The 22,808-nt window shown below is 47.3% G+C and overlaps 1 protein-coding gene across 2 annotated transcripts; it reads right to left on the reverse strand.

Moving 5' to 3' along the window:
* Nucleotides 1-674: 674 nt before the first annotated feature.
* On the reverse strand, nt 675-22,785 carry si:ch1073-390k14.1 (deoxyribodipyrimidine photo-lyase). 2 transcript variants are annotated; one of them, XM_046308515.1, is made up of 11 exons: nt 22,030-22,785; nt 7,428-7,661; nt 6,335-7,073; nt 5,929-6,240; nt 5,662-5,834; nt 5,499-5,583; nt 5,182-5,414; nt 4,890-5,084; nt 1,906-2,131; nt 1,488-1,663; nt 675-1,305 (listed from the first exon to the last, which is right to left on the reverse strand). In XM_046308515.1, exons 2-11 carry the CDS (start codon nt 7,650-7,652, stop codon nt 952-954), a joined length of 2,718 nt encoding a protein of 905 aa, XP_046164471.1. In that variant the 5' UTR covers nt 7,653-7,661; nt 22,030-22,785; the 3' UTR covers nt 675-951. The 2 variants fall into 2 exon arrangements, with proteins under 2 accessions (XP_046164471.1, XP_046164461.1); XM_046308505.1 differs by lacking the exon at nt 22,030-22,785 and having other exon boundaries at nt 7,428-8,204.
* Between the last annotated feature and the right edge of the window lie 23 nt (nt 22,786-22,808).

Genomic DNA, 22,808 nt, shown 5'->3' on the forward strand with positions numbered 1-22,808 from the left:
CACCCATAGCACACGCTCCAGCAGGTATATTTCACTGGTCAATGCCCAAAGCCAACTCCTCCTTTAGCCGTCTTTCTTTCCAGTTCTCTGCTGCTAATGACTGGAACGAATTGCAAACATCACTGAAACTGGAGTCATATCTCCCTCACTAACTTTAACCATCAGCTGCCAGAGCAGCTTACTGATCATTGCACCTGTACATAGCCCACCCAACTACCTCATTCCCAGTTATTTTTTTTGCACCCCTACTTGCACATTCATCTGCTGCACATCTATTACTCCAGTGTTTAATTGCTATATTAATTATTTCACCACTATGGCCTATTTATTGCCTTACCTCCCTTATCCTACCTCATTTACACACACTGTATGTATACTTTTTCTATTGTATTATTGACTGCATGTTTGTTTATTCAATGTGTAACTGTGTTGTTGTTTGTGTCGCACTGCTTTGCTTTATCGAGGCCAGGTCGCAGTTATAAATGAGAACTTGTTCTCAACCAACCTACCTGGTTAAATAAAGGTGAAATAAAAAATAATCTGGGATAGTCATGTATCCTACTGGAGTTTTTAAATCTGCCACACCCCAGTTGAATCAGCTTTTGTTTTGTCGGAACAGAAAAGCATGCATACGTTTAAAAATGGTAAGTAGCATATTGTTTATCAAAAAAATGTCTTGCACAACTAACTTAATTTATTTTGATCACTTTGCACATTTATTTTTTGTGATCCACTGTAAACAATTTGCCTGATGACACGTAAATGAAGGAGAGACAATTGATACAAGCACATTTTAGTCCACGTTTCCTCACTTCCCCGCGTCTCCTTGATTTACCTTTGACCATTTTCAAAAGTAGGTGAGGAAGGACGCAGAAGTTAAGCAAATCAATTGAGGAAAGGCCATTGGGCACCACAGTGGCTCTATCGAACCTTTAGCCCCTGCCCTTATGGTCATCTGTGAGAAGTAGCCACTCTCCCAGGCACTGTGGAGAACCTGTCCTTGGCAGCGGGGGTCCTCTTTCCCCTTTGTTCAACTGCAAGGGGGCGTGGAAGTCCCTCCATCCTCCTCTGGTCTTGCTCCTGTCTTTCCCTCCTCTCTGCTCCCTCGTTTATCACGCTGGCTGTGAAGTCTGTCTGGTTCAGGAAGGCGATGGTCTCATTCCGCCTGCGGCTCACGTAGCCCTTCAGAACGGCGTTATAGGGGTTAGAGGCAGCGTCCGCGTCTGGATCATCTGATTGGTGCTTGAACTCCATACGGGTGATAACAGGCAGGAGGAACTGCCCACCTGTGTTGACCATACCTCCCTGACAAAGGGAGAGAAGCTGTCACTCACTCAATTTAGTTTACAATGTGACATTTGTATATTTAAAAAATTGGCTCAAGGCATACAGAAGCTATGTGGCCAAAGAATAAAATCAAACAGGAAAGACAGTACTGAGGACCACTCATGAGACATAATATGATTAGAAGCAGTGAGTTGACGTACACCCATGGCCTCCGAGACCAGACGGGGGGGCAGGGGGACCAGGTCGCACCCCGAGCAGGGGTCCACGTACTCCCCAAAACGCCGCCTCACCAATGCCACGTCCTGCAAAGACTGGCTCCTCCTCTCCTCCAGATCTGTCACCACACGCTCTGGGTAGGACTGGCCTAGGACTACACCTAGAGGGAGAGTGCTGAGGTTTAGCTAAAGTGTAGATGGATAAGGGGAGTTAAACACCAACAAGTCTATACATGAGAGTTGGGTTAGTGGTAAAAGCTACAGTATGGCTATTGTAAGGTTATGGTAACTCAACAGTTTGATAAGGGTAAGGCTATGGTATTATTATTACAATAATGTTAGGGAAAATTCTGGAAGTTTAAGTTAAGATTAGGAGGATAAGGCTGGTTCTGTTGTCTCTCACCGGCACGGCGCAGCATGGAGGCTGGGCACTTCCAGGGTTTGTGTATGAGGTCATCAGGCAGCACCGCCAGCTCAGAGCACCACTTCCTGACATAGCTTCCATAAGGGTCACAGGTCATGGCTGCGTCAACAGGGTGCATGACAAAGTTCCAGTGGTCCAGACCACACATGCCTCCATTCTGCCACATCATGGCATCTATGGCCACGTCAGCATCCACAAGGGTGTCCTACACACACACAGTCCAATGTTATTATCAAATAAAATGTTATTTGTCACATGCTTTTGTAAACAACAGGTGTAGACTAACTATGAAATACTTGCTTACAGGTCCTTTTCCAACAATGCAGAGTTAAAGACAAAGTAAAAAATAAATAGAAATAGCGACACTGTGAATAACAATAACAAGTAAAAATAACATGACTATATACAGTTAGTACCAGAACCGAGTCGAGGTCCACGGGTATGAGGTTATTGCAGTAGACACTATGTACATATAGGTAGGGGTAAAGTGACAAAGCAACAGGATAGATAATAGGCAGCAGCAGCAGTGTGTGGTGAGTGCGTGGCATCAGTATCCATGTGTGGGCATTTGTAGTGTGTGTGTGTTGGGGTGTCAGTGAAAGTATGGGTGAGTAAGTCCACTGTATGTGCATAGAGTTAGTGCAAAAAAATGGTCAATGCAGGTAGTCCGGGTAGCCATTCCATCAGCTATTTTGCAGTTTTATGGCTTGGGGTTATAAACTGTTTAGGGTCCTGTTGGTTCCAGACTTGGTGCACTGGTACCGCTTGGGCCTTCCTCTGACACCGCCTGGTATAGAGGTCCTGGATGGCAGGGAGCTTTGCCCGAGTGATGTACTGGGCTGTACTTACCACCATCTGTAGTGCCTTGCGGTCAGGTGTCTTGCAGTTGCCGTACCAAGCAGTGATGCAGCTAGTCAAGATGCTCTCAATTGTGTAGCTGGAGACCTTTTTGAGGATCTGAGGGCCTGTGCCAAATTTTTTAAGCCTCCTAAAGGGGGAAGAGTACGCATCAGGTCCCACTTACATCAGCTACAGAGAGAGAGATCACACAGTCGTCCGGAACAACTCGTGCTCTCATACATGGTTCAGTGTTGCTTGCCTCGAAGTGAGCATAAAAGTCACTTAGATCATCTGGTAGGCTAGCGTCGCTGGGCAGCCCGCTGCTGGGTTTCCCATTGTAATCCATGATCGTTTGCAAGACCTACCACATCCGTCAAGCATCAGAGCCGGCCTGGTACGCATCGGTCTTAGTCCTGTATTGATGATTTGCCTGTTTGATGGCTTGTTGGAGGTCATAGCAGGATTTCTAATAAGTATCCGGATTGGTGTATCGCTCCTTGAAAGCGGCAGCTCTATCCTTTAGTTCAGTGCGGATGTTTACTTATGACCCTATACAGCTTGTTGAGTGCGGTCTTATTACCAGCATCAGTTTATGGTGGTAAATATACAGCTATGAAAAATAAATATCTTGGTCAATATTATGGTCTACAGCTTATCATTAGGTATTCTAACTAGGGTGAGCAACAACTCGAGACTTAACATTAGAGATCGCAAATAAGCTGTTAACAAAAAGACACACCCCTCCTCCTTTCGTCTTACCCAAGTCTGCCACCCGGTCTTGACAAAGCATAGAAGAACCAGCGAGCTGTACTTTGAGCAGTGCTTAATTTGAGCCGGATCCACGGTACCTCTCGTGGTGTGAAAAATCATTTTCACTTTTTGCAATGTTAAAATGATAGTGAACGCGTTCAAAGTTAATTTGAGTTGCCTCTTGGTTAATTCTCCTGCCCCCCCCCCCTATCTCTCATAGAAATAGAATGAGATTAACTTTCTATGATCTCTCTCCCTCTGCTCTGATAGACATGAGCCTGCAACTCTCATCTCTCCAGCATTGCACTTCATACTTTTTTTCCTTATAAAATTATAGCTGCGCAAAGGGTTCGAGAGGAACTGCGGCACACATGAGAAATGTAAATACATTTACCAAAGGTAGAGTTAGAGAGAGGCACGAGCGCATAGGCCTTCACCAGTGAGTGAACTGTGCATCATTGTGTGAGTCAGCTGGAAAGCTTTTTTAGGACTATAATTTTCTAATATTGTAGCCTACAATAATGTGTCTCCACACAACTAGGCCAAGGCTATTGATGGATTCAAGACAAAGTCGTTTTCATTGATTCATCTCAGATTCTCAGTTTGTCAGTGTCAAAGTAGCCGGTCATTTCGATCATTTGTGCAGTATTATGGTGCTTTCAAGACAACTGGGAACTCGGAAAAAAAACTAGATCGAATCATGATGTCAGTGATCTTCAGTTCAGAAAGTCGGAGCTCTAGAAAGAGGCCAGTTCCCCACATGGGATTCCGAGTTGGATGACCGATCACAACTAATTTTCCCAATTGGAGCTAGTTTCTTACCGATTTTCCAGTTGCCTTGAACGCACTGAAGTCGGGAGTCAGCGATTTCCCAGCTCCGAGTTCACAGTTGTTTTGAACGAAGCATTAAAAAAGATGGATTTAACAAGTGACATCAATAAGGGATCATAGCTTTCACCTGGGTTCACCTGGTCAGTCTATGTCATGGAAAGAGCATGTGTTCTTAATGTTTTGTACACTCAGTGTATATAATCCATGTTCTCGTTCAACCACCAGTTTTTCAATTCCTGTTGATAGAATAGTCTCGAATGAAGCTCATCCAGTTTGTTCTCTAGTGACTGCACATTCGCCAATAGAACAGAGGGCAATGTACGTCTATTTGCTGGCTAACTTATTTTTGTCAGGAAGCCGCCTCGCCTGCCTTTCGGTGCCGCTTCCTCTTTCGATTCCCAGGGACTAGGGGCCTGGTCCCGAGTAAGCTGAACATCCAGAGCTGCCGACTCGTTGCAGTAGACATTTTCATTAAACAGACAAATCTCTATAGTCTGGTGTGTATGTCTGTGTGTGTGTGACCGTGTGTGTGTGAGTCTCACCTGGAACCAGCGATATCCCTCCTGCCATGGTAGATGGAGGTAAGCTATGAGGAAAGAAGCCACTACGTGTCTCATATAGTTGTTCATCCATCCAGTCAGCCACAGCTGTCTCATTGCAGCGTCTACTAGAGGATAACCTGTCCTGCCCTTCTGCCATGCCTTCAGATGACCCCTCTCATTGCTCCACCGAAGGGCCTGATTGGACAGAAACCAAGAAGAGAGTGAGTGTCCCGCTTTCATTGGATACAAACTAGGAAGAGAGTGCTAGAGCTAGTGTTAACCCTGTCCTTGCCTTGTATGGTGGTCTGAGTGATTCCCAGGGCAGGTCTGGGAACAATGTTAGCTGCCAGTAGGCCAGGTCCCTCCAGGCCAGTTTTCGTATAAACTTGGGGGATCGGCAGCGCGCCCCTTTAGTGTCCCACAGCAGCCAGCGAGCACTCAGCTGGCCAAAGTGCAGGTAAGGAGACAGACAGCTGGTGTTGGGGGCATCCGCACGCCCTGATTCCTTCTCATATCTGTACACACCTGGAATATGTACACACACATAACATATCTATTCTGTAGGGCGGTTTAATTCTGAGTAGAGAAAGGGAAATGTGTGTGTCTCACCATCATTTAGAAAGGCCTCTAGACGTGACTGAGCCCCCTCCTCACTAAAGTCCCATGAACTCCTGATGTTAGCCGCCCAGTCAATCTGGAACAGACACTCACATTAACATACAACCAACAATAACCCAGACCCCCATGTGCTTCAGTCCAAGGGGTTACTGACCGTGGTTCCATCCTTTCTGCAGGGCATTCGTGCCAGTCCTAGCCCCTCCAGAGGGCAGCCTCTGGGCCAGACAGAGGGTGAGGGGAGCGATATGGGGGGGTCCAGGGGAACCCCTAACCCTGGGCCAGGGTTCATCTGACAGCAACTCATGAAGTGGGATACAGAACCAATACCTGAGGGAGGGAAAGTGTGTGAGAGAGAGTTACTGCTGTGTCATATTAAATGTTAATAACAGTAGTAGTGGTTGTAACAGTAGTATTACCATACCTCTGAGTCCCACCCCCTCAGTAGTAACAGTATAAGGGTCTCTGAGACAGTAGGAGTGGACCATGTTAACCTCCACCCTGTCTTTCTGCAGCGCTGACACCACTACCTGGTCCCGCTCTCTCAGCCACGGCTCATAGAGGGCGCTAGCCAGCACCGTCTGAGCCCCCGTCTCTCTCACCAGACTCCTCAGGGCGAGCAGCGAAGAACCAATCCCCTCTCTCTCCTCATCCGCCTGAAGGAAAACAAGATGGCTGCCGATGTGTTCCAGAGCAGAGCTGAGACAGGACAGGGCCTGGTGCAGCCAGAATTTACCTGGTGTGAGACAGAGAAGGATTAGACACAGATCAGGAGACACAGAAGCCGAGGTAAAGAAATAATGACATAATATGTATATGTTTATACTTACAGGCCCCTCCCATAGCCACGGTTACCCCAGGACCCTCCTCCTCCTCTGGGCACCAGATAAAGACGGGGATGACCGGCCCTCCAGCCTCCAACGAGCCAATCACAGCTGGGTTGTCATAGAGACGCAGGTCCCTGCGGAACCACAGCAGCACAGGGGGTGGAGCAGAGGGGCATCGAGGCACACCTACCACCTGCTGGCCATACCCCTTCCTCCGCTGACGTCTGTTCTTTGAGCGCTTTGGCTTCTCAGATTGGTCCACTTTGCACTCCACCACAGTGACGTCATCTTTGGTTTGGTTGAGATTGGATGTCAAAGTGGCAATAGAGGCACACACATCCTGAGTGACGTTAGACCACTTTATATCTGTCTGTTTCTGGGTCTGGGTTGGGCCTCTCTGTCTCTCTGTCTGAGGAGAGCTGCCATGTCCAGATGATCTTCTGGGTGATGTGGAGTCTTGGTGTTGAGCCTGAGTCTGTCTCCTTCCTCCTACTGCTGCTAGCTGGGCGTAGCTCGCACCCATGGGCAGAGGGGCTGGCGGAGGCTGGCTGGAGCTACCATTAGGAGAAACTGACTGACTCTGAATGGAGCTATTCTGGGGTCTGTAAGTTGCCGTAGCCTGGGTGTCTGTTTGACCCTGGAGTTTAGGGTCTGGGAAGAGGGGCTTGGTATTGGTCTGCTGTTGCCCTTTGGCCTCTAATAGGGACAGAGCCAGAGCCACTGCCAACTCATCATCCTCATCCTGTAACAGATGGTTATGGTCATATATACAGCTTTAGTCATATATACAGATTTACAATGTTAGAGGTTCAAAATAGTGAACATCTAACATTGTAATTACCTTCTTGACAAATACAACTCTGCTGGAAAATCCAGCTGTACCAGCTCAAGCCAGTGAACAGCTCAAAATACAATCTGGTCTAAACTGGATTTTCCAGTAGGGTAGGTTAAGCCTACAACACTAACAAAACACACACAACTATCAAACTAACAAATGTCATTGTGTTGAGACAGAGTATCTATAATATTTTTAGAATATGACTGGACTATATATATATATACATACACACATATACATCCAAACAAACAGCCGTACCTTGGAGAAGTATTCCAAATAGATGGAGGTGAGGGTGGTGTGAAGCCTGTTGTGATCGGTGGCTAGGAGCTGGATGAGCGGCAAGAAATGTGTCCGTGTATCGTTGTGTCCCAGTACAGACACACACAGACAGAAGAAGCCCTCCGCGTTCTCTCTCCCCACAAGCAACTCTCTCAGCATCTGACGAACCTGGGACATGGGGTCCTCACCACCCGATACAGGCATGGTCTATTGCTGGTGATGAAAAGCAATAAAACTGAGAGGAGTTCCCTACTGAAACTGTCAGTCTCTCTTAAAATTCCAAATACCCCCAAAAAATCCAGATTAGGTCGTAATCATCCACGAGAAGACAATGTTAAAGGTTGTTGATTTCTTTTGCATTTTTCGATAGTTTTCAATTAGTGGTGATAGTGGGACAGAGAGGATCGAGTATGCTGCAATGTGAATGAGTTACTCAACAGCTGACAGCCAGTTACACAAACTCAATCCCACGCTGTTTTGTAATTACATCGGATGTGATGCAATGTAACATTGTGACCAGTAGAGGGCACCCAAGTCTACAATATTACAGTCATTAGTCTCACTTCCTACGCTCACAGTGCTCCTGAGAAACACTCACAGCTTCCCTCTCCACACTAAAGACAAATAAAAACATCATCCCTCTCCCACCAAGTGTCTTTTATACCCTTAATTTATTCTCTTGATCCTCATGCTATACGAGAGAGAGGGAGATCAATAGTGTTTAGACAAAGTATGTAGTCTCTAAGTGTGTGATCAATAGAGAACAGTGAGATTAGCTGGCTTCTCTCTGTCTCTCACTAACAGACAGATCAGTGAATGGACCAATCTGCCATAAGCCTAAAAACATCTGTCTGCCGTCACATACTATCAATAAAGATCTGTTTTGAATGTATACCTAAGAGATGAAAGAGAGAAAAATATGTGACAGGAGAAGAGATGAGGGCTCTCCAGAGGGTGGTGTGGTCAGCCCAACGCATCATCAGGGCACACTGCCTGCCTTCCGGGACATCTACAGCACCCGGTGTCACAGGAAGTCCAAGAAGATCATCAAGGACCTCAGCAACCCGAACCATGACTGATAAACAGCTTTTATCTCCAGGCCATCAGACTGTTTATCCATCACCACTAGCTGGCCTCCTCCCAGTACCTTGCCCTGAACCTTAGTCAGTGTTACTAGCCGGCCACCTTCCGGTACTCTAGGCTGAACCTTAGTGACTGCTGCCCTATGTACATAGAGACATTGAACACTGGTCCCTTTATTCATGGTTACATACTGTTTTATCCACTTTATATGGATATACTGTATTCTAGTCCTGGCTCATCCTATACAACTACTGCTGTACACACCTATTCTATTCATATACTGTCCATACTCCCTATACACACCAAAAAAAAACATTTTGAAAGCATTCCACAGGGATGCTGGCCCATGTTGACTCCAATTGTCACACCTTGGTCATTGTATTTTGTGTTTTCGTTATATATTTGGTCAGGCCAGGGTGTGACATGGGTTTATATGTTGTGTTTCGTATTGGGGTTGTGTAGTATTTGGGATTGCGGCTGAGTAGGGGTGTTGTATAGGCTTGGCTGCCTGAGGCGGTTCTCAATCAGAGTCAGGTGATTCTCGTTGTCTCTGATTGGGAACCGTATTTAGGTAGCCGGGGTTTCTCTGTGTATTTCGTGGGTGATTGTTCCTGTCTCTGTGTAGTTTCACCAGATAGGCTCGGTCACTTTGGTTTTTCTTTTTTACTTGTTTTGGAATAGAAGAGAACGAGCGCCATTCTCCTTGCGGAGATGGTGCTAAATCCATCAACACGGTCGGTCCCTGGGATTGGGCTGGTCAACACGATTCGGTTTGCTTGGAAGGAAAAGGAGTTGGAGCCTTTAGGACGCAAAATTTTTGGAAGGATAATATTGATGGGGATTCTAAAGCTGACTGTGAAGGACGTGTTTTGTTTCCAAGGCAACTCGTTGGAGGGAGCATATGACGTGGCACTATATACAGAGGAAAAACACGATGATATCCTGAGAAGGGCAAGAGCAGTGGGAGGTGAGAGGCCGATGAGCCACTATGAAATAACAAGCCTGGCAAAGAATAACTTTAGGGTTGTAACTGTCAACATTTACAACCCTTACGTTAAGGACGAATAGGTGAGGGCTTTTCTGGGGAGATACATGGATAACGTGTCCTCAGCAAGGCACCTCAAAGACTCCCTTGGGTTTTGGAATGGGAGGAGAGGCTTCCAGGCCCTCCTCAGAGAGGACCCAAAGGGACATGGTGGCTACCTCCAACCTCCTGCTATGTTCTCCCTAGGGGCTGACAGGGGGGACGTTGTTTTATGCACGTCAGCCCCCATTTTGCAGGCGTTGTATGGCCTATGGTCACATATTCGCCTCGTGCAGCACAAGAAAATGCAGATTTTGTGGATCTGAGGAACACGAGGCGAGGGATTGTGACAAGCCTAAGACGTGCCATGGGTGTGGCTCGTCAGCACACCTATGGCGGGGGTGCCCGGCCCGTCAGAGGTCATATGCGTCTGCGGCTGGGGGGGAGCAGGGGCGGGGGATGGGGGAAGAAGAGGAGGGGAAGGAAGCACGCCTCATGACCAGAGTACAGGTCCAGAGGGGAAGGCCACAAGGAAGGAGGAGGAGCAAGAAGCGGCGGATGGAAGAGAGAAGGAAACGGAAGGCACGGGAGTAGGAGAACCAGGAAAAGCAGCGGAAGAAGGCAACCGAGTGGAGGAGCATGAGAGAGAAGAAAGCGAGGGAGGAGTGGTGGAGAAGGAGACGGTGGAAGAGCAAGTGGACTGGGGGGAAAGTGCCCTGGTGGAAGAGATGAGGGGTATGGTGGAGGAGCTGGCGGGGGGGAGGGTGGTATCTCTCCACTGCCGCCATCACCAAAGAAGAGAATGAAGAGGAGGGTGCAATTGGCCGACAGTGAGAGGGGGGGATGGCCAAGAGAGTGATGGGGGTGGGAGAAACCTCTGGGTTGCTGTTGGTTTCCCCAGGCCCTCAATTTCTGTTGGGTGGGGATACACCTAACAAGACTGGGTACAGGAGGAGGTGGGGAGTTTTTTGTTTGGGGACTCAGCCTCCCCGATTTTTTTCCAAACCAGCTGCAACACTGGGGAGGGGGAGGATTGTGGGGGTAGACCCAGGGTGCAGGGCACCCCGGAGCCAAACACTATTCCTGCATCCTGGGATGGTGAGATGGAGGAAGAGGGGGGGATGTCGGAAGTACGGATGGTGTTCTCACCGGTAGATATGGAGCAGGGGAGCATCGGGTGAGTCTCCTGTTTTTGTTTTTTTTCTGTCTGGGTTTAGAATTTTAGTGTATTACATGTTTTTATTTTTTCATGGGGTCTAATTCTACTTTTGTTAGTTTAAATGTAAGGGGTTTAAGGGATTTTGTTAAGAGGAGGGCGGTTTTTAGTTATTTGGAGGGTGTGGGGTTTGATTTTTGTTTTTTACAGGAGGTTCACCTGAGGGATGGAGGGGATGTTATTAGGTTTAAGAGGGAGTGGGACAAGGGGGAGTCGGTTTGGGGTATTGGGGGGTGCACTCATCGGGGGTAGGGATTTTGTGTGGGCACAGGGAGGTAAAAGTGGAGGATTCTTTTGTGGTAATGCAGGGGAGGGTTATAGGGGTGGATGTCACGATAAGGGATTGTAAATTTAGATTAGTGGTGGTGTATGGGCCACAGGTGGTGGCAGACAGGAGGGAGATGGTGGACTGTCTGACGCCCCTGTGTGTCACAAATAGGAAATTAGTGATAGGGGGGGATTTTAATACAGATTTAGGAAGAGGGGGGGATAGCAGTGCAGGCGCCATTGCCGGGCTAATGGCTTGCCATGGTCTGGTAGATGGTGGTCTGCACACTACTCCGAAAATGGACGGTCCTACATGGCGCAACTCCAGGGGGGTTGAGCGGAGGCTCGACTATATTTTTGTACCCAGGTCTTTGGGTAAGTTGTCTGGGCAGCTGTTGCCTGTTTTCTTTTCGGATCACGACGGAGTGCTCCTGCAGGTGGGGTCGCCAGTCTGCCTCTTTGGTAGGGGGTACTGGAAGTTAGATCGGGATATGCTGGAGGAGCAGGCTTTTGTTGACGGGTTTTATGGTTTCTTTTGGAGGCTTGAAGGCCTCCGGTCCATGTGCAAGGGGGTGTTAGAGTGGTGGGAATTAGTTAAGGTGAGGATTAGGGCTTTTATAATAGGGTATTGCAAGAGGAAAAAAGGGAGGAGAGGAGGGAGGTGGATCGTATCCAAAGGTTAATTGAACTCGAATACGAGGCAGGCAACCTCGGCGGGTCGTTTGACTGGGAGAGATCCGCAACCCTAAAGGCGCAGCTCAGGGAGTTGCAGGAGCGGAAGGCTCGAGCTTTCCTGGAGCGTGCGCATAGTGGCTTTCTAGAACATAATGAGACTTGTTCTGCTATGTTCTTTAAGTTGGTTACGGCCAGACAGAGTAGGAAGGTAATGCATGGTGTTAGGGAAGAAAATGGTATTATAGTTAGAGAACCAGAGGATATGGTCAGGGTGACAACTGATCATTTCCAAGGTTTATTTAAGGAAAGGGAAATAGATGTAGAGCAGGGAAATGTGTTTTTAGAACACTTGTCCAGGCGGTTGCCGGAGGACATTAGAGAAGTGATGGAGGCCCAGATCTCACTAGAAAAGGTTGAGAGCGCTCTTAGGAGGATGGGAAAAGGGAAGGTGCCTGGGATGGATGGGCTGCCGGCTGAGTTTTATCTCAAGTTTTGGGGTATACTTGGACCAGTAGTCCTCGAAGTCTTGAAGGCCATCCTTGAGACGGGGGTCCCGGGGGGATCAATGGCTGTTGGTGTGCTGTCACTTTTATATAAGAAGGGGGAAGTAACAGACCTTGGCAACTGGCGGCCGTTGACCATGCTGTGTGTAGATTATAAGCTACTAGCAAAGGTTTTAGCAGACCGGTTGCGCACAGCCCTTCCCTACGTCGTCCATGAGGATCAGACGTGCGGGGTAGAGGGCCGCTCTATTAGATTACAGTTAATCAGGGACTCCATCGCTTGGGTTGAAGATAGAGGACTGCCTTTAACCTGTTACTCCTACCCCCTACTTTTTCGAACATTCTGTTAAAAATCGCGCAACATTTCAGCGCCCTGCTGCTCATGCCAGGAATATAGTATATGCATTTGATTAGTATGTGTGGATAGAAAACACTCAGACGTTTATAAAACTGGTTAAATCACGGCTGTGACTATAACAGACCGTGCGTTTCATCGAAAAGCGCAGGAAAATCTGATCACTGAAAATGGAAATATATAACCACAATAAATGGGGCTGAGGTTGCAATACCTACAGCTTCCACACGATGTCAACAGTCTTGTCATTTGCCTAGGCTTTGTTTCTTGGTCAAACGGGGGCTGAGTCACTGGCTTGCTGGGGCTCTCTCGTGCCGTCCCTGGGGGGGGGTGCGTCACCTGGGTGGGTTGATTCACTGTTGTGGTCGGCCTGTCTGGGTCCCCCCTTGGGTTGTACCGTGTCGGAGATCTTTGTGGGCTATACTCGGCCTTGTCTCAGGATGGTAAGTTGGTGGTTGAAGATTTCCCTCTAGTGGTGTGGGGGCTGTGCTTTGGAAAAGTGGGTGGGGTTATATCCTTCCTGTTTGGCCCTGTCCGGGGGTGTCCTCGGATGGGGCCACAGTGTCTCCTGACCCCTCCTGTCTCAGCCTCCAGTATTTATGCTGCAGTAGTTTATGTGTCGGGGGCTAGGGTCAGTTTGTTTATCTGGAGTACTTCTCCTGTCCTATTCGGTGTCCTGTGTGAATCTAAGTGTGCGTTCTCTAATTCTCTCCTTCTCTCTTTCTTTCTCTCTCTCGGAGGACCTGAGCCCTAGGACCATGCCCCAGGACTACCTGACATGATGACTCCTTGCTGTCCCCAGTCCACCTGGCCATGCTGCTGCTCCAGTTTCAACTGGCCTGGGCCCTAGGACCATGTCCCAGGACTACCTGACATGAGGACTCCTTGCTGTCCCCAGTCCACCTGGCCATGCTCCTGCTCCAGTTTCAACTGTTCTGCCTTACTATTATTCAACCATGCTGGTCATTTATGAACATTTGAACATCTTGGCCACGTTCTGTTATAATCTCCACCCGGCACAGCCAGAAGAGGACTGGCCACCCCATATATGCTCTCTCTAATTCTCTCTTTCTTTCTCTCTCTCGGAGGACCTGAGCCCAAGAACCGTGCCCCAGGACTAACTGACATGATGGCTCCTTGCTGTCCCCAGTCCACCTGACTGTGCTGCTGCTCCAGTTTCAACTGTTCTGCCTTATTATTATTTGACCATGCTGGTCATTTATGAACATTTGAACATCTTGGTCATGTTCTGTTATAATCTCTACCCGGCACAGCCAGAAGAGGACTGGCCACCCCACATAGCCCGGTTCCTCTCTAGGTTTCTTCCTAGGTTTTGGCCTTTCTAGGGAGTTTTTCCTAGCCACCGTGCTTTTAGACCTGCATTGTTTGCTGTTTGGGGTTTTAGGCTGGGTTTCTGTACAGCACTTTGAGATATCAGCTGATGTACGAAGGGCTATATAAATAAATTTGATTTGATTTGATTTGAAGAGACAAGCCATTTGTTCAAGTCTCCGACCGGATATTTTGGTTGAGATTTACCCGGACATTATTTCCAGACGGACAGCTAAAGAATATACATCGCCTCGTGATCAATTTGGTCGCTTATTAACGTGTACTAATACCTAAAGTTGCATTACAAAAGTATTTCGAAGTGTTTTGTGAAAGTTTATCGTCGACTTTTTTAATTTAAAAAAATTACGTTATAAGACGCTATTTTTTTTCGTTTATCACACAGTCTTCATAGATCGATATCTAGGCTATATATGGACCGATTTAATCGAAAAAAAGACCCAATAGTGATTATGGGACATCTAGGAGTGCCAACAAAGAAGATGGTCAAAGGTAATGAATGTTTTATATTTTATTTGTGCGGTTTGTGTAGCGACGACTATGCTAATTATTTTGTTTACGTCCCCTGCGGGTCTTTTGGGGTGTTACATGCTATCAGATAATAGCTTCTCATGCTTTCGCCGAAAAGCATTTTAAAAATCTGACTTGTTGCCTGGATTCACAACCAGTGTAGCTTTAATTCAATACCCTGCATGTGTATTTTAATGAACGTTTGAGTTTTAACTAATACTATTAGCATTTAGCGTAGTGCATTTGCATTTCCAGATGTCTAGATGGGACGCCTGCGTGTCAGGTAGGAGCAAGAGGTTAATGGTAGCAGCGCTAGATCAGGCGAAAGCCTTTGATCGCGTGAATAGATCCTTTTTATTCAGAGTGTTAGGTCAATTAGGATTTGGGGAGAAGTTTATAGGATGGATTCGTACATTATATGTCGGAGCGGGGTGCCGAGTTAGTGTAAATAGTCACTTGGGTGACGTTTTTGACCTCTCGTCTGGGGTCAGGCAGGGGTGCCCACTCTCGGCTCTCCTCTTCGTTCTGTACATGGAGCCTCTGGGGGCTGCCATTAGGGCAGACACAGGGGTGGAAGGCTTGCTGATCCCTGGAAGTGGTGGGCTGCGTGTTAAGATGATGCAGTACGCTGACGACACTTCCTTGCTGTTGTGCAAGGACTCGTGCCTGACGAGGTCCCTTGCCATCTTTGGGGATTTCACCCGAGCGTCTGGAGCAGTTCTGAACCATGCAAAGTCTTCCGTCAAGTTTTTCGGAAGATGTCGCGGTAGAACGGATGTGCCTGGGGGGTTCTCTCTCTGTGAGGGGGCCCTGAGGATTCTCGGGGTCCATTTGGAGACCTCCGGCTCAGCGACGCTAAACTGGAACATGCGTATCGCAGTGGTACAGAGGAAGCTAGCAAAGTGGAAGGCTAGGTATTTGTCTTTTATGGGCAAAATCCTGGTCCTAAAGGTGGATGTGTTGCCGTCTCTTTTGTATTTGGCATACATCTACCCATTGCCGGCTTGTCTGAGGAGGCCTCTAGTGAGGCTTGTGTTTCAGTTTATGTGGAGTGGCAGGTGCGAGTGGGTCGCCAGGGCACGCATGATCTGTCCCATCGGGGAGGGAGGTAGGGGGGTACCACATTTCCCCCTCAAGCTGGACACAATTTTTGTTTCTTTCTTGTTAACGGAGCTTGCTCAGCCAGTGATACACCCGTCCGGTTACCTCCTGCGGGTGTTCTTCTCGTATCAGGCGAGAAGCATAATTGTGTGGTCTAACACGGGTCCTCGGGCGGAACAGCTGCCGTGGCTCTTTGGTCATGCGGCCAAGTGGCTGCGTGCACACCCTGAGGTTGAAGTTGCCCAAGTAGGTTTAGATCACAGGCACCTGTACGAGGAGGTAAGAAAGGCAGGGAGTCCGGCGCCTGTAGTGGGCATCTCGGAAGTGGTCTGGGAGGGAGTGCAGGCGCAGGGTCTGGACAACAGGCTCAAGGACCTGAATTGGTTGAGCCTCCATAAGTGCTTGCCGGTACGTTCCATCTTGTACCGGTATAGTTTGGTGCAATCCCCCACCTGTACAAGATCCTCTTGTGGCAGGGAGGAGACTGTGCGCCATGTCTTTTGGGACTGTGCCTTTGCCGGAGTAGTATGGGCTAGGGCACGGGTGTTGTTAGGTTTGGTAAAGGGGGATTTTGTATTGACGTGGGCCAGGTTAGAGAGGGGTGTAGGGAGAGCGAGAGGGACGGATAGGGACAGGTTTCTACTCTGGCTTCTCATGAGTCTCTTTAAATGGGGCTGTGGGAAGCAAGGCAGAACATGGTGAAGACAGGGAGAGATTGGGGGGTGGAAGGAGATTTGAGGGGGAGGATGAAGAGGGAGGAGAGGAAGTGGGGGCAGCATGCTGCTCAGAAGAGGTGGAAGGGGGGTTTAGGGCTGGGTGTCATTTAGATTTGTAAGGGGATAGATTAGGGACGGGGAGATAGGGAAAGGTATTTTGTAGGGTGACGGGGAGGGAAGATGCTCCCCTGAGGTTTTGTTTGGAGTTTGTTTAGTTTAATTAAAATTCCATTATTTGAGTATGTATGTTAATTATGAGTTGTAAAGAATGAATGGTATTGAAGATAATAAATTATTATTATTTGTTTTTTAAATAGGCTGTAATTAGGTTTCACGTTCCGTTTCTTGTTTTGTATTTTGTTAGTTATTTGTCACTTTTCCATTAAAGTCATGAGTAACCACCATGCTGCATTTCGGTCCGACTCTCTTTCGACAAACGAAGAACGACGTTACAGAATCACCCACCACACACAGACCGAGTGGCGTGGAAACAGGCAGCGACCGCTGGAGCAGCAAAAGGAGGATGAATTATTTGAAGAATGGACATGGGAAGACGTGTTGGATGGTAAAAGTTGTTACACTTGGGAGGAGATACTGGCCGGAAGAGATCGCCTCCCATGGGAACAGGTGGAGGCACTAAGGAGAGCTGAGGCAGCCGGAGATAGGAGCTGACGATACGAGGAGAATAAGTCCATGGAGAATAAGAGCACCTCCTCCCAGCTGCCCACTGCTCTGAGGCAAGGAAACACTGTTACCACTGATAAATCCACTATAATTGATAATTTAAATAAGCATTTCTCTATGGCTGGCCATGCTTTCCACCTGGCTACCCCTACCCCGGTCAACGGCCCGGCACAACCCGCCCAAGTACCCACCATTTCTCCTTCAGAAGATGGATATAGAGCACATCTTCTAATAAACACCACTCTATACCTGTTGAAGTTCTGAGCAAACTCTCCCTCAATGACATTCACTGTGTGTGTGTGTGTGTGTGTGTGTGTGTGTGTGTGTGTGTGTGTGTGTGTGTGTGTGTGTGTGTGTGTGTGTGTGTGTGTGTGCGTGCGTGCGTGCGTGCGTGCGTGCGTGCGTGCGTGCGTGCGTGCGTGTACTATTAATAATGTACACCATTAGGGAAATGGCTATTGCAGTGTAGTATTCCATCAATCAGCTCACCATCAGGACAGTGACTGTACTGGGATCCCTAGAGATGAATAAAAACCTGATACCTTGATCATGTGAAATACACATACAAAAACACATACAGATAAATCATGAAAAATAATCTGCTAGCGTGGGGTTGAGGCTGGAGTGGGGGTGTTATCAGTGAAAACAGAGTCCTATGTCTTTAACTGGTGGCTGAGCCAAGAGACTCATGAATAAACATGAACAGGCTTTTCTCCTCTGCTCACGCAGAACCAATTTAAATCTAAATGAGCCTACATACACAACAATACCAATGACATTATAACCCTTATGGTCACTCCCCCCCTCTCTACTCTCTCTCCCCGACCCCTCCCACAGGATCGCTGATACTCCAGTGCATGACATTACATCCTACTATCCTCCCTCCTTAAACCTCCTCCCTGTAACCCCACAGCATCAAATATGCACACACAAGTAGGTAATAAACATTATATACCCTACACACACATATACCCTCCCCATACTTCAACCCCCCTCCACCATACCCATCCCAGCATTAGCAGCAGTTTAATTCATGCGAGGTCATTAATATTCATCATATAATTTTTTCACAAAGGAAAGTCAACTGGCTGGATGTCACTGATGTACTTACACAGTTTGTTTTACTATCCTTGTGGGGACCAAACAAAATGGATTCCCTTTCAAAGCTCTATTTTTCCTAACCCCTAATAATAACCCTTAACCCCAATTTATAACTCTAATGCTAATCCTAAAATAGCCTTTTTCCTTGTGGGGACAGGCAAATGAAACACAAGCACGTGTAACATTATAGCTTCTGTCCCTCTCCTCGCCCCAACCTAGGCTCAAACCAGGGACCCTCGAAGCTTCGTTACCCATCGCTCCACAAAAGCCGTGGCCCTACTTCTCGGTCTCAGAGCGAGTGACGTCACCGACTGAAACATTATTAGCACGCACCCACCGCTAACGAGCTAGCCATTTCACATCGGCCACACACGCACACACACGCACGCACAAGGAAAATATGTACACCAAACCAGACTTTATTTACCTCAGTAGCTATAGAGTGGGGAGGGGGAGAAAACATCTGTAGGAGAACTGGGGAGAACGAACAAACAACCACTGGAGCAAGAGACTGGGACAGGTGCTCAACACAGGTATATTTTGGTTGTCACTATGGCAACAGCCTCCGGGAACAATAAAAAACAATATTTACATCTTACAGTTAAATGATAAAATGAGGAAAAGGAACAAAACAACAATATGTACATAACTGCCATGTAGTAACAGTATTTGGAATTTCAGTACAGAAAAAAGATCATTGGTATTGTGGTTGGTTTTAGAGCTAAAACTGGGTTAGTTAGCATCCTTTGGAAGATTAGCCTGGTTTCTGTGTCCAGGTCCGCTGCATGGCTACATTGTTACAATCTATGTGGCTACATGACTATGTGGCTACTCAGCTACATGGCTGCATGGATACGTGTCTATGTCACTAGATGGCTACATTGCTGCCTGGCCTAAAGCAGAGACAAACATGGCTAGCTACATGACTAAACAAGCCAGTGACACAAGAGCAGAAACAGACTGGTACACAGACCTGTGGAAGGTTTAGAGCTAGATACAATCTAACCTGCAAAACATAGCTATGCAGGATCTTTAGTATAGATGTATTTTCTAGCTTTGTTTAGAAACCACTGTCACATAGTAATTCATTAATGAGTAAATACTGGAGCCGCAAGTATCTCTTTGATAACATCAGAATTAAAGGTCAGGTTATAGACTGCATCATGGATGTTATAACAGTTATTGCAATATTACACAATACGTTAGCAGCAAACTGGACGTCCTCAAAGACTGAGCAGCAAACTGGACGTCCTCGAAGACTGAGCAGCAAACTGGACGTCCTCAAAGACTGAGCAGCAAACTGGACGTCCTCAAAGACTGAGTAGCAAACTGGACGTCGTCAAAGACTGAGCAGCAAACTGGACGTCCTCGAAGACTGAGCAGCAAACTGGACGTCCTCAAAGACTGAGCAGCAAACTGGACGTCCTCAAAGACTGAGCAGCAAACTGGACGTCGTCAAAGACTGAGCAGCAAACTGGACGTCCTCGAAGACTGAGCAGCAAACTGGACGTCCTCAAAGACTGAGCAGCAAACTGGACGTCCTCAAAGACTGAGCAGCAAACTGGACGTCGTCAATGACTGAGCAGCAAATTGGACATGCTCGAAGACTGAGCAGCAAACTGGACGTCCTCGAAGACTGAGCAGCAAACTGGACGTTCTCAAAGACTGAGCAGCAAACTGGATGAGCAGCAAACTGGACGTCCTCAAAGACTGAGCAGCAAACTGGACGTTCTCATAGACTGAGAAGCAAACTGGACGTTCTCATAGACTGAGCAGCAAACTGGACGTTCTCAAAGACTGAGCAGCAAACTGGACGTTCTCAAAGACTGAGCAGCAAACTGGATGAGCAGCAAACTGGACGTCCTCAAAGACTGAGCAGCAAACTGGACGTTCTCAAAGACTGAGCAGCAAACTGGACGTCCTCAAAGACTGAGCAGCAAACTGGACGTTCTCAAAGACTGAGCAGCAAACTGGATGAGCAGCAAACTGGACGTCCTCAAAGACTGAGCAGCAAACTGGACGTTCTCATAGACTGAGCAGCAAACTGGACGTTCTCAAAGACTGAGCAGAAAACTGGACGTCCTCAAAGACTGAGCAGCAAAGTGGACGTTCTCAAAGACTGAGCAGCAAACTGGACGTTCTCAAAGACTGAGCAGCAAACTGGACGTCCTCAAAGACTGAGCAGCAAACTGGACGTCCTCAAAGACTGAGTAGCAAACTGGACATCCTCAAAGACTGAGTAGCAAACTGGACGTCCTCAAAGACTGAGTAGCAAATTGGACATCCTCGAAAGACTGAGCAGCAAACTGGACATCCTCAAAGACTGAGCAGCAAACTGGACGTCCTCAAAGACTGAGCAGCAAACTGGACGTCCTCAAAGACTGAGCAGCAAACTGGACGTCCTCAAAGACTGAGCAGCAAACTGGACGTCCTCAAAGACTGAGCAGCAAACTGGACGTCCTCAAAGACTGAGCAGCAAACTGGACGTCCTCAAAGACTGAGCTGAAACAATCTATCTGGTTGGTTACGTCGAGGAGGAAAGAATTTCAACCACTCTACTGCACTGGCTCTGAAGTAGTTCCCTACTGATTGCACTAGGAGCTGGGGTTCGGTTCCCTACTGAGTAGAGTACTTTTACTAAGTACACTAGGGGCTGGGGTTTGGTTCGCTACTGAGTACTCTTCTACTAAGTACACTAGGGGCTGGGGTTTGGTTCCCTACTGAGCACTATTCTACTAAGTACACTAGGGGCTGGGTTTGGTTGCCTACTGAGTACTTATCTACCCAGTGCACTAGGGGCTGGGGGTTGGTTCCCTACTGAGTATTCTTCTACCCAGTGCACTAGGGGCTGGGGTTGGTTCCCTACTGAGTACTCTTCTACCCAGTGCACTAGGGGCTGGGGGTTGGTTCCCTACTGAGTACTCTTCTACCCAGTGCACTAGGGCCTGGGGAGTTTGGCTTTGAGAAGTGCTACTCCATCCTAGTACAGCAGTAGGTTGCATGGAGATTTCAGTATACAGTCACCAGTGGCCTGGTGAAGAGGCAGATACAGCAGTTGTTATACAACAGTTGTTATACAGTCTCTCTTCTTTCCATCATTCAATGATACAGTATCAAGTTGTTTTTGTGGGCTTTATGGACCAATGATTACAGTGCTATTATGTCTTTGGGTTGTAATTTAAAGCATTGTATATTAGCATAGTTATTACTGTTGTTATAATCATAATTACTACAATAATATTAATGCAGAGAGAGTAAGAAGACGTCATACACAGAGAGAGAGATGGTTAGAGTGCGTGGTAACATCTTACCTAAACTCCACATCATAACACATACATTATGTTCTCATAAACCACAAAACAACACTTGTCTTATCAAAGCATAACAACAACCGTCAATCCATAATATTCATATTCATTAACATTTACTTCACAATGTTGTGTAGTGTTTGGTTGGAGTGGTTGTGACATATATTGGTTGGACATGATCAAAATAGCTTCTTATATGACGTCTCTCTTAAAGGACAAAGTGGACTTATCTCAGTGTTATTTGGCCTATTATCCACATAAGGAACATTTACATGTGCAATAGAGTCACCATTGGCTTGAGAAGGTTGAGGTCTGCTTCGGCACCACATAGGCCAGTCAGTCTTTTGCTGCACACCTGGTACTACACCGGTCTCAGATCTACCCTTCACTGTATGGTCTGTACTGCAGTTCAGGAAATGAAAACCACCATGTTGACAACACAATCCAAGGACATGTAAGGTTTTGGTTACAAGCTTTGGAATCCAAGCCAGTCTTTGCAGAAGCTCCTTGTGAAGAATATTCTTTATTTTTGTTTTCCGTAGCGGCTTTTGTTTCTTTCAGTTCTTTTACTTTGAAAGAACATTCTATACACCAAACGTCTTAGACTATCTTGATAGAATTTGTTCGTACTTGCAACAGAACTACAACACTAGTAAAGCCTTTAAACAGAAGTGGGAAGATTACATACCATTTCCTGATTCTCCAGATGATATGGTCTCGACAGGGACATCTGTTGGCATGGAGGGGTTAACTCCTGAGGTATCAGTTGGAAGAAAGGACAGGAGAGGAGAGAGGGAGGAACAGAGGAGTTGTGTCTTAAAGCTCTAGGAGGTATGCCCTGTGATGTTTTTGGGCTGAGGAGGGGATGAGATACACTGGTAGAATGCTCTTTGGCTTCTTGGGCATGTGGTTGGTTCATGGCTGTGTCTGTGGTTGGTTCATTATTGTGGCTGACGTGCACTTGGTTCATGGCTGTGTGTTCTCTCCCCTGTCCTCTGCAGTCTCTCTATATCCTGTGGTTGGGTCGACTCTAAGGCTCCTGGCCCTCTTCTCTTTGGCCCAGTTATTCTGAAACCACACCTGCACTACCCTGCATGCCAGGCCCTCACACCGCAGGGGGCTGGGTTGCTCCCTGTAGCAGACGGAGTTGGGCAACCTGCTGGTGGGTCATCTGGGTACGCGGCCTCTGCTGCTGTCTCGGTACATGCCTATCCACACTCAGACAGATTTGGACTGGTGTTCTGGTCACAGTCTTGAATGTTGAAGCTCGCCATTCCATAATTGTATCCCAGAGACAACAGATTGCTACAGTTACCCTCATGTGCAGTTTCAACTGTTCTGCCTTATTATTATTCGACCATGCTGGTCATTTAACATTTGAACATCTTGGCCATGTTCTGTTATAATCTCCACCCGGCACAGCCAGAAGAAGACTGGCCACCCCACATAGCAGGGTTCCTCTCTAGG

Source organism: Oncorhynchus gorbuscha, linkage group LG02 (assembly GCF_021184085.1).
Source record: "Oncorhynchus gorbuscha isolate QuinsamMale2020 ecotype Even-year linkage group LG02, OgorEven_v1.0, whole genome shotgun sequence".
Lineage (NCBI taxonomy): Eukaryota > Metazoa > Chordata > Actinopteri > Salmoniformes > Salmonidae > Oncorhynchus > Oncorhynchus gorbuscha.

Excerpts from the sequence above, each read along its gene's own strand:
- si:ch1073-390k14.1 (XM_046308515.1), bottom strand. The coding sequence starts at position 7,652 with ATGCCTGTATCGGGTGGTGAGGACCCCATGTCCCAGGTTCGTCAGATG. Across the intron at positions 7,074-7,427 it reads ATTTGGAATACTTCTCCAAG|GATGAGGATGATGAGTTGGC; the intron begins GTACGGCTGTTT and ends CATCTGTTACAG. Across the intron at positions 5,415-5,498 it reads AGAGGCCTTTCTAAATGATG|GTGTGTACAGATATGAGAAG; the intron begins GTGAGACACACA and ends TACATATTCCAG.